Here is a 12,500-nt window from a genome sequence, read left to right as displayed (position 1 = left end):
GTTTAATAAGGCAAAATTTTGTGAGCACTTCAAAATTTTAAAGGAACAATTAAATACCCCTGCCTTTGAAAATATTATATTTATTAAACACTAACTGGTACATTGAACTCCCGCTTTACCCCTTTAGATTCCCTGTAAGTACCTTGCCTCTAAAATATATCTTGAACACTAGACTACGGAATACATGTAATGGGTAACTCTAGTCTACGTGTGCAAAAGAGTCTGCTCAATAAAAAGTAAAGTCTCTGCTTACGAGCCAGAAGGCTCATCAGGCCGGCACTTATCTTCGGTCTCTGATTAGCATGAAGCGACTAGGAGTATTTCTATTCCCCCCTGGATGGGATGTTAGTCCATTGCAGGGTTACCCCCAGCATTTCGCCGGTACCCATTTATACACCTGGGTGGAAAGAGGCACCGTGAGAGTAAAGTGTCTTGCCCAAGAACACAATGTTCACAATGTCTCAATTCAGGACCACTCGATACCGTGTCTAGCGCACTACCCATGAGGCCACCACGCCTCTCCCAAAAGAGTCAATACCATAAAGTTCTGTCATTTTATTTGCCAAACTGGCTGTAAGCCTTCACAAAGGATTGGGAAGGTCTAGAGTTTACTAGGAACTTATTAAAGTAGCACCAGCAAAACACTGTCAGTGTTGAGAATCATCTGTGCCTGCTTAAGGTTACCATATACACTGTACCTTCCGGGGTGTCTCGCATCCAAGCGATGTAGCGCATCTGGTTTAAACTGCAGATACCTAAACCCCTACATCAAATTAAAACTTATAAAGCTGACTATCAAACCATATCAAGAATTTTGAAATTAAATGAATTCTCAAATTTTTCATGACCTCTAAATTCAAGCATCCAAATCACCTTTTCAAAGCTACAAGTCAAAGCAAATTTTGCTTTTCGCTATTTTATTTTGTTCCTCCGTTTCCCAACCCAAAGCGCTGAAAAACTGTGTCTGTGTTTTGCCATACTCAGTTGCAGTGAAGAGTTACAGAATATTTCGAAATAGAATTTTAAAAATGTTAAGTGTTCGTACAGAAATCTCTCAGAGAAAAAATATTTTTAAATAAAAAAATCGCAGACACACTATTGTTGTTTATATGTTAATCTAGACTAGCCACTGTCAAAATCTTAGGACAACTGGACAAATGCCATTTGAGTTTTAGCTCTTTAAAGTGTCTGCTTCAAGTAAAAAAAATTGATACAAGAAAACAGTGCTAGGACTGTCAATCAAACGGGTAATTTTTACTTCCGTCCAAAACGTAAAACCGTCATTTCTCCACCAATATTTATTCTTTTGAGTAATTTCTTTTTTACATTAATATCCCATTTCGATCACTAATTTAACCAAAAAATCCAAATTTGAAGTAAATTGCCGATTTGAAGGTATATGGTAACCTTAAGGATGAGAAAATCCCAGAAAAAGATCCTTACATGTAAACATGATTTCAACTACTTTTACCCAAATAATCCTTGACATAATTATATTAATTCTAAAAAAAAGACAACAACTGTTACTAACAATAACATGGGAACTTCTCTCTCCATTAAAGTTAATTTTAATTTTGTCACTTACCAAGGCTGGCCCACAAGCCTCTGACCATGTTACAACCTGAAAGATCCATAATATTATTCATTATAGCTATTGAAAATTCAAGGATGTATAGAGCATACATTGTACACTCTTCAACATCAAGTTTAAAGTATCAACCTTGTTTTTGTACTCAGTCTAGGAATGAGGCAATGATTAGGAAGAACAACAAAAAACAAATGTCCCCACCAAAACTATGCAAAACAACCACCTGGAGAAATAAAATGTACCACTCACCTTCCAAGGAGACTCCCATTCACGTAAATAAATAATAAGTACTAGTAATTCACATAAATACAGCAACAAAAACAGCACCCATAACTTGGGGGACAACTGCTGTGTCCACCTGAAAACAACAGAAAATGTCATTAGATTTGCACTCTAATGATTCTAGAGCTTGGATAACATACTGTATGTCCAGATTGCAAGCAACTAGATGTGCACAAAAAGTGTCTTCTTTTACTCCTTGTCATCAACTTTAAAATTACTTGTGTCTAGAACTACAGCGGTACTAACAGCTGTATTTAACATTGTAGTAACACAACTTTAAGGTAGGGCCACACCATCACTACAGGCACTTTCGGCAGAGAAAGTTGTTGTGTGAAATACATGTGGAGATGTAAAAAATGTACACATGGATATAAGGTCTTTTTTTTCCCAGAACAACTTTAGACATAAGACCATCTGAATCACAGGATTCAACAACAAGATAGCTGCATGTTTGATGGCCTCCCACGAGTAAAACTAACTTCTTAATGGCTTTTAAATTTCAATCTGGTCTGACTACAAAATGGAAAAGATGATCACCAGAATAAACCAAATACATGAATCTCAGCTCAGTAGACAACTTTCTATAAAAGCAATCCAACCAAGATACAGTAGAAAAGTTGATCCCAATAAAGAACAACCAGAGCAGGGTTTTCAATAATAATTATTATTGTGCATTGGTGGTCAGCGTGACTCACCCCTACTTTTCATGAATTTGCCGCCTAAGTACATGTACTTTGATTGAGCAATGATCTGAAATTTTACAAATGTTATGATAAACATGAACCACAAAACACGAACCTCGGATTGGCCAAGCTTTGTTTATGAAAAAGCAAATAATATATAAAGAATCTGCATGTAAGTTGCTCAAATGCAGAGGAAACTCCGTTAGAGGAGCAATCATAAAATTCACCAGGGGAACATACCCTCGTTCATGATTGTGCTTTTATTGAAAACCCTGCCAAAGATTAATGTAATAGAGGTTTTTACCACCAAAGCATGATACTTGTTGGGTTTTATTTCTTACCATGTACGGAAAAATGGGAACAAAAGAACATGGATTACACCCTTCTGTGTAACGGCAAACCAGGTATGTACTGGCTTTGTCTTGGGAAATGTAGAGCCTAAAACCAGTAACAACAAGTGCTTAGAGGGTTAACAATAATATTTTGATGTGCTGCTACATCTACATCTACAGTTGTACATGTTCCAGCTCTCAGCAAAGTCCTTTAATTTGACTTATGGCTATTTCTGCTGAGGTGGCCTCATACACCATTAGCCTTTTAGAGACATCACTGCCAAGCCGGTCCCTTTTGCTGGAGAGAACAAGACATCTGCAACACTGCATGGGGACTCCATCCTCTACTCTTCTCGAATAGAGTGTGGGTTCTTTAATTAACGTCCCACATGGAACTTATTTGTGAGGCAAGGCCTGCTTTTTATATTTTTTATCCGAGAAGACTCCAGTTGAAAGTCTAATCATTTGTAGAAGAAATTACAAACTAAGGCTCCTGTAAAAGGAAAGTCATTTTGAAGAGATTTATCGTGAATATCGATGATGACTCAATTGGGGATACTCAGAAAAAAACTGAGTGTTCCTTTGCACACATGGGAGCTTTAAATAAGACCCTTAAACTAGGTTTACACATGACAATACTGTCCTGCCGTACTGCTAGAATCTAAACTGTCAAGATGGAGCATGTTTGTGATTGTACTTCAAGAGATGTTACCCTAATCTTAACATTTCTTTCAGTACAATCGTGAATACGCTTTATTTTGATCGTTTACATGCTGTCACATAAACCTGCTTTACATATACCGTAATGGCCTAGCTCCCACGTGTGTCCTGTATACCTCAGTCGAAGAGCATCCGTACTAGAAATTGGAAGGTAATTATGCAGGAGGCTGTGGGTTCAAATACTCAGGACCCTTTACAGGAGAAAGTGCTGCCTTAGCGATGAAATCAGCAAATGCTTATAGACTTCCTACATGTAGTCTTCTCAGATAAGGAAAATGAAATGTAGGCCAACACACAACACTTTAAATTTTGATTAATTCTGTGGGACATTAAAGAACACACACAAACACACTATTCCTGAACAGTAGGGCATAGAGTTCTTTCCTTATTCATGGGTTGAAGGAGATCACTTATTCAGTAGCGGAGGAAGCCAGCAAAACCTGTATATGATGATGTCCGGTCTCACCCATACTGTAGATTGATTGCTTGTAAAGTGCATTAATAACATTATGTAAAGGTAAAACATGCTATATAAATTTATTACCATTTAAAAGGGAAAGCCTCAGTCAGAGGCACAGCTTCAACCACAGCCAAAACACAGTCGAAACACTGGCTGGTCAGCCAACAAGCAAGGGAGAGACTGCAAATACTGTGGACGAAGGCATAAGCACAAGAAAGGAGAGTGCCCTGCATCTGGAAAGATCTGTAAGAAGTGTGGGAGCACCCACCCTGCAAGCTGAGTGCATGAGTGGCACGAAGATGCACAAACATCATCCAAGTATGATCTCTCATTCACTTTTAATTAGAAGTCAGCATTGTCACTGTCAACAAGAAAAGTATCTCAACCCAGCCATGGAGATTGGAAAGAAAACACTGGGGATGCCACCAGACACTAGGGCATTCTGCAGTGTCCTACGGGACAGTTGACTCCCAGCTAACACAGATATACACACAGCAAAAAGAGCACTGTTACTTGCAAGTTGGACCGCTGTATTTCGCTACTTATTGCCCTCCCCTGCTACCTACATGTAATTAAGAGCTTGCAGATGGTTCAGAATTGTGCTGCTCGGTTGGTTGTTAGTGGTTGTTATCACAACCCAGTTACGTCAGGGCTTCAACAGCTCTCAACGGTTCAGTTCCCCTGCATAATCTCTGTAATATGCTTGTACTCCTGCTCGCAGGCTTCGATCATCTGATAATTATCTCTTAAAAGCACCTCGGTACAATCTCAGAGTTATGGTGGTAGAGCCTTTTCCGTTGTAGCTCCTAAATTGTGGAATAATTTGCCACTAGATATAAAGCTAAGCCCTCATGTGAATGTGTTTAAATCTCAGCTTAATCCATTGACTCCCACGTCTTCCCCATTGATGAGTAAAAATGTCTGGCATTAGAGTAAAATACTAAGTCTGGCCGGTTTAGGCTGGTTTGGGCATCAAAAGGGTTAAGACTTATTAATTTTGTTCAAGTATAGTTATTATTGATAGGTATTTTTCTTGGATCTACATGTAGCTTTTACCAGTATTTCTTATAGCTTTATGGAGGCTCGACCCAGTTTCAACACTTCCAAGTGACGCTCTAATTAGAGGGATCAGCACTACAATGTTGTATCATGTATTGGCAATATTGTGGTACCAAATGAAACATGAATTATTGCGGAACGAGATACAGTCACTATTGAGATGTAATATGGCAAGCCCTGTAAAAACACCCTTTATTTTTGTCTTTAGTTGCTTATATCTCAAAACGAACTCAGTGACCCCCATTTTTTATTTCTGAAAAGTAATCAGAAGGGTATGATGAAACTTTTTGCAAAGTTTAAAAAAAATCTGTGTAGCAGATTCAGAGCCACCTTAAATTTGTGATTTGTTTCAGAATCAGTATGATTTAATAAAGTATTATCTTAAGATAATGCATGTAAGTATTCAATCGGAGGACGAGGACAACTACAAGTAATGATTTTCCATTCTGAGCATGCACAGCTCGAAAAATGACAGCTAGCCTCCAAACCTTATGTGCAAGCTCAGTACACAAAACTTGCACTCATACTAGCATCCTCGCCCTCCGATATAAAGGTCCCTATTAATACAGTGACAAAGATATCACAAAATGAATCAAGAAAACACTTTAACCATGCATGTCCAGCACAATTCTCTCAGGAACCTAAAAATAACCCAAAGCTCTTAGTACCGGTAATATTACTCATCTTTGAAAAAGAAAAAAAAACATACCACTGACAAGATCTACATCAATCAGCTCTGGTTTTAGTCCTCCTGGCTTTTTGGGAACATGAATAAAGCCCTGTAAAATGGAGAACATGAGTTTAACATCAGCTCAACTCAGCTCAGCTCACTTGTAAAAGTATGGTGCAAACATACATTGTATACCCATGGATGTCAACAGAGTATTTTCATAAACAATGCATTAAGCTTGTACAGTACAGAAGTTTCACCCTTTCACTCCCAAGAGTGACACTGTCTCATAGATTTTACTCTGTCTAATAACGCCAGACCATTTCACTCGTCAATGGTGAACCCCACGGGGGTGAAAGGGTAATAACAACAGCTAGATTCACTCAAAAACTATGCCCCCATTAACCCTTTCACTCCCAAGAGTGACACTTATAGATTTTACTCTGTCTAACGCCAGACGATTCTACACGTCATTGGGGAAGTCCCCACGGGGGTGAAAAGGTTAAAGAATTAAAGTAATTCCATTTTGATGTAAAACAGTTATTATAAATTATAAAATTAATTGCCTTCTCCTCAATGTAAACCGGGCCATGCTCAAAATATCAAGAGAGTACAGGAAAATGTTAAAACTGGAGACTCAGAATAAAAAACCACAAAGCATGTCCAGATATTACATGTAAGTGTGTTCCCCCTCTCCCCCTCAGAAAAAGCTCACGAAAGAGAGAGAGAGAGAGAGAGAGAGAGAGAGAGAGAAATCTTGAATGCAGGCTAACCCAAAACCTTCATCCAAACTACATGGTAGATGGTTTAGGCCCTCTGTTTCAGTCTATCATTGGGCAAATTGAAAAAGACCGTCATAAGTGTGATTTCAAAATGGAATGAGTGCACAGCACAAGTTCAATTTGATTTCAGACCTAATCATAACCATTACAATTTTCTCAAATTTGATTGGTGCTTTTAATTAACTACTTTATTTTTTGCTAATTATTGTGTAGGGTTGAAATCAGACAGTTGGCTGTGACTGGATACTTGAAATCGGACAGGTACATCAGCCAGTGCACTCAGCTTAATCCACAAAATTTATCTCCACAACAATATCAACAACCACTTACCCTACCAAAGTGGGGATTTTCCAAAATGGACAAATTTGTAACTTTGGACAGTGAAAAAGGAATGCATTTTTGTTTTCTCAGAAGTTGTTATGGTTAGGATTAATAATATCGGTAACAGGACTGAGTGATGAAACAAACTGGACTCCCGCCACGCGGTCATCCGATTTCGTTAATTGCTCGTATGATTACACACCAAATTGGATTCCACTCAGTCCTATTACCATTATTAATACTAAATATGCATGAAAAAAATACTGATTCTGATTGGCTGAGAGCTGTGCAGTTCAAGTGTAACAATGCAAAAAGTGTAATACAAGTGCAAATTACACATTGAAATTCTGGATTATGATTGGCTAATAAACAATAGGGTTTGGTCAGAACCAATCAAATCTTCTGTTTTCAAATCAAGCGTGCACCCTGTATGGCGCAATTTAGGGCACAATTCTTCTTATTGCATGATATGCGTGGCAGCATTTCTTCTGCTTAACCATCTCGAATTTCTTCATGAATATTATTAAGAAGTAATCACATGATTTTTCTCGTGCAATTTGGAATAAAGACTACAAATTGCACTTGTCCTATGGGCTAGTGCAATTTTGGTCGTCTTTGAGAAAATTTACTTGTGCTTATTTATTCCAAATTGCACTCGAAATCATGTGATTACCTATACAAAATTGCACGACACAATTAGGTTCAATTACCACACTATATTACAGCCATTAATTATAATAATTTTAATAGAAATAGAGCGGTTTTCAAATGAGTGTCGTAAAACCAAAGCCAAAGTAATTACTTTGGCCAATCAAAAAGGACAGAGACAATCAAGTAAACCAATCAAAACTCAAAGTAATTACACGTAGCCGACACAAAGCGCGGGAAAATGTGCATGCGCGAGCCATGATTAGTTTTGGTTTCACTTCTGATTGGTTGAAAAATTGGCACGAGAAGTTTGAATCAATCACTGAGTGAAGTAATGCAAAACCAAAGTACTTAATTATCTAATTACTTTCGACACTCAATTGAAAACCACTCTAAATTGAGAAATCACACAATAACTACATGTATTTTATCACTCAAATACAGGATTTTAGTCAGCACCTATTTTAAGTTTATATATCCAGTTGGGAACAAATTTAAAGTTGCAAAATTTGCCATGCAATGGCTTTCTTTGATGTGTAGCACAATCACCGTACCCACTTGGGGGTGACTCAGAAACATTTCCTGATTTATTCAGTTTAACGTCTTCAATGAAGCTATATTTTTGCTGAATGCTTAGGTTATCCTTGTTGATTAGCATACAGGGTGTAAAAAGGGTAAGCGACTTTCCTTTCTTGAGAAAACAAAGGAAAAGGATAGAAAAATAGGCAAATTTTGAGTGTAACACGTAACACAATTTTCAAATTGAAAGTCTTCAAAACCATTTTTCATAAGAGAGAACAATTATGTGGATTAACGGACAATAACCAGTGATAACACGCAGTAAATACTACATATGAGCCAAATTAAAACAGTTCAAGTTTATTAAAACACATTAAAAAGATTCAAAATTCCGTAGTTTCCTTACTGTAACGCTGTGTTTTGGAATTCTGGCGGTCACTAGGTTATAGTTTGAAACAAGTCTTCAATTGATATCTGTGGCTTCAAAACCATCTCAACTAAATGCTCATACCTTGTGCTTTAACATACAGAAAAATTAGTTTGAAGGATCCACTACGAATGGAGAAATCACTCCTCAAAACAGTCGCTACGCTTTTTCTGTTCCGCAATTACGCAATAATATGTTTCGAGACCGCTTCTTTCAATGTTGCTCCTGCTCCAACCAAGGCGTAAGTGGGTTCCAACCAAGCATTTTCTGAATGCTCACAAGTTCCACTAGCTATTTCCACAGTTTCGTCATCGTAGCTTTCAGGGTCGCGAAAATATTAGCCTTTGAATGAGTCGCTACGTTTTTTTTGACATGCCGGGCCATATTGAACCTAGTCTTGAGTGCCAGTGAACATCACAAATCTACTTCCCAAAGAAGCCATGATTTCCATGTGCTTCACAAGGCTTGGTAACCTTTCCTCTATGGATATTATTGGGAAGTCCACAATGTCTTTTCAGGGGCAATTTTCAGGAAAGAGAGACATCTGCTCTGACCTCAAATTGTAAAGTGGAGCAAAAAAGTGGAGCAGAAAGCCAGCGTTTAGGGTGTCAATAGAACTAAATGAGGGGATGCTATCCTCCATGTAGTGAAAGCTTTCTGTTTTTACTTTTTATTTGCCTCAAAATTGACTATCTGTATGAAAGACCACGCCTGCAAGGGGTCATGGGTAAATCAAAAATTCAGTTTTAACGGACCAAACATTAATATTTTCCGAACAATTAGAAAGATATGCAAGTCTGGGTGTGAAATAAGCCAAAATAAGTGATTTTCACCCCAATAAACACAATTTCACAATTTTTAGGTATGTTACAGAAATGGGTACCGTGATCATGCTACTCATCTTTGTCTTTCATTTTCCTGCAATTTGATTGGTTACTTTAAACAAGCCCTAAAATCTGATTGGTTGTTTTGCTTTGAATTAGTGTTCTTTTCTTAATGGTTGACGAAATTGTGCGATTTAGAACAAAAAATACACCGATTCGTGAATAAATCGCACTGCTGAGAGCCAATCAGATTGCAAGGATCACTGGTGATTTCTACACTGTAAATGGATGATAATACTGTATACGTAACAATTATTTACATGTAATGTATAATACAGTATAATCAACAAGAAATAATTATTAATAAATAATAATTATTATTATTGTTTATATTAATTTATTATAACTATCATTAAATATATTTTAACCTAATCATCATGATAACGTGATCTTACAGATTCTTGCTCTTGTTCCTCAAATGTTCTTTCCCATGATGCTTTGTCATATTTGCCAAGCTTTTGAAAAAAAGGAAAACTAGATTAAACAATGAATAGCCCTTTTCACGGTTAGTTTTTCTCACTTGCTTTGCAATACAAATGAGAGCTAAGCTGTTAAATGAAACCAGGTCAATGTGACAAAAAAATTGTCCCGCAATAATTTTTGCTAGAACTGAAATCCTCAAAACTGTGTATTCTTGCCATTGATTGCAGAAATGAATGGCCGAGAGGAAAATTAATAACTGGCAGGTAGAAAAGTCAGGCCTGAATCAACTCTGATTGTTCACCTTGGATCGAGCAAAAAAAAAATTTGTCTGATTCTGCCAACATTAGCTTAAAGATTAAGGCTAAGGTGATTTTTCAAGGCCTTAAAATTTTTTTTTCTACATCGATCCAAGGTGAGCAATCCAAGTTGATCTGGTCCAACTTTTGTACCTGCCTATTAAACCCTGGTAGACAAAATGAAAGATGACGTGATATTTTTTTCAATTAGAAGAATTATTTGTCACTGCCATATCCACCTTTAAAGGGGTATGATGGGTTGCCGCGTTATGTGTAGAAATAATAAGATCCCAATCAGTTATAACCTGTGGACTCAACATTGACTTTTGACAAGGTTTATGTGCGGTTGACAATAATAATTTTATTCACACTGGGTCCTTATTATTGATTAAAAAAGTAATGTTTCCCTAATAGTGGGAGGCATAATTATTAATAAATTATTAATTAGTTATTTTTGCAAAAGATACCATATATAGAATTTTGTGGGCATGTGGGTACCCTACCCTTTCAACCAAATCATTAATTGTGTAGTTCATTAAAAATAGATCTTTGGCTTCTGTAACTCGAAAAGCATAAACTTTAAGTTTTATCTTAAAATTTACATATATACATTGTACATGCAAGGTCTCCAGAATTTCTCCCATTTGTTTTAAACAAACTCAAATTGGACTGTCGTTTGATTCACAAAATTAGGTGTAAATAAATATTATAGTTTAATTATGTAGGTCAAATCCTTAGTAAGAAAATAATAATAAACTTAAGTTGATTATTAGCCTTGGCAAAACCATAATTATGAGATAACTACATTTGATTGAAATATCCTTTCAAAATATTAAATGCCATGCTTTTAGCACTGACCCTTTGTTTAATATCCAGCTCAAAACACTGAAAAATTAAAGGCATACAGTCAAGTCTATTGTTGAAGGTTGAAGCTCAGGATAAAACACACACTGATGTTAGTATTACTGTAGCACTGTACTACAGCTAATACTCATAATATCCCTGTCATCTCAAGAAGACTTCAGTTGAGTTTTACATGTAACTAAAATAAAGAAAAATTAGCTCACGACTTCATATCCACATTGAAAATTTATAATAATAAGTGTCTTAATTTTTTAATGGACCCTTTTTTGAAGATTCAATCCATTTCCTGATATTTATCTCCACATCCTTAGCAACAGCCAGTGTCATGACAAATGCCTTGAATGCACTTAAAATGTATTTGGATCTTTGTAAAAAAATTATAGTTATTATTATTCTTAGACATTACACAAAGAGGCCATTTTCAAGTTCATGCCTGCCTCCTATTCAAAGCGAGTCTATGTGCGAAGTACATTGTATTTGTCATGGTAATAATTTAGTTCTACTTTTCATAATTATGAATGAAAACTAATTTTCATGAGAAAAACTTCACTCTTAGACTCGCTTTGAAAAGGAGGCAGACATGAACTCGGAAATGGCCTATTAATTAATAGATGAAGGGGTTGAGTCCTAGAAAACTTGTGGTCACACGGTCGGTACCAAATGACACATAAAAATCCTCCTCATTTTTCTCCTCATCTTTCTCCTTATTGAAGTACAGCTAACAATAACAAGGCCCTCCCACGGTTTTGCGGAGAACAAGGGAACAATTTGAACTGGGGAACAATGACCAAATATCTTAGGGGACAAGGGAACAAACAGTTTTAGGGGTTCAAAAAGCAGAGAACAAGTTTGTGAGTAATTTCAGGAACAAGGGTTACACAAACAAAATAATTTTTAAAGGGAGGGCCTCAATACTAATGCTCTCCATTTAAGCTATGGTTAATAACTACATTGTAAACCTGATTTCCCAGATTGTTCATATATTTAAACTAACAACGATTTTACTCATCAATGGGGAACCCCCAGGAGTCAACAGATTAACTATGATATTTTTCTTTTGTCTATAGCGAAGATATCATTGACGTCACCTACACATGTATTGTCATTAATGTTCAACCAGAGCCTCATTGGCTGTTCTTGTGGTTGGCACATTTGAATAACAAAAACAGTGTTTGTAAACAGATATCTTGCCATAAAGAAGTGTTCCTTAATTGACAAGAGAATAGCCCAAAATTAAGGTTAAATTGCAAGAACAAATGGATTGAATTAATTAATCAACAATGATGAATCAGGATGACACAGTCAACATTGGCTAGTGCTTTATAAATCAAATATAAGCAAGTTATAACTAATTTTCATTTAGAAGTGGCCCTTCATTCCCTCTCAATCAAATGAAGTCAATATTAAAACGTAAAATATCACGTAAAAATGCAATCTGGATAAAACAATTATTGATGAAATAAGTTCAGTTACCAACAAAAAAATAATATTGACTTTGTTTTCTTCTCAAAGAGAAAACGAAATGCCAGGAACCTTCTTCAT

At 36.5% G+C, this 12,500-nt stretch overlaps 1 protein-coding gene across 3 annotated transcripts in view; it reads right to left on the bottom strand.

The window, feature by feature from the left end:
- The window catches only part of LOC138003562 (protein PHTF2-like), a 52,328-nt gene that overhangs the window by 38,994 nt on the left and 834 nt on the right, over positions 1-12,500 (bottom strand). For 2 of the 3 annotated variants that reach the window (XM_068849679.1, XM_068849680.1), the window contains exons 2-6: positions 9,771-9,830; positions 5,834-5,903; positions 2,895-2,991; positions 1,838-1,946; positions 1,586-1,621 (exon numbers count right to left, since the gene is read on the bottom strand). In XM_068849679.1, the coding sequence (XP_068705780.1) occupies positions 1,586-1,621; positions 1,838-1,946; positions 2,895-2,991; positions 5,834-5,903; positions 9,771-9,830 (372 nt within the window). Of the gene's footprint in view, positions 1-1,585; positions 1,622-1,837; positions 1,947-2,894; positions 2,992-5,833; positions 5,904-8,575; positions 8,949-9,770; positions 9,831-12,500 lie in introns of those variants that run through there. The other variant, XM_068849681.1, reaches the window with a different exon arrangement.

Source organism: Montipora foliosa, chromosome 5, assembly GCF_036669935.1.
Source record: "Montipora foliosa isolate CH-2021 chromosome 5, ASM3666993v2, whole genome shotgun sequence".
NCBI classification, from domain to species: Eukaryota; Metazoa; Cnidaria; class Anthozoa; order Scleractinia; family Acroporidae; genus Montipora; species Montipora foliosa.
Note: the sequence above shows the minus strand (reverse complement) of the source record. Positions and strands in the feature narration are given on the sequence as shown.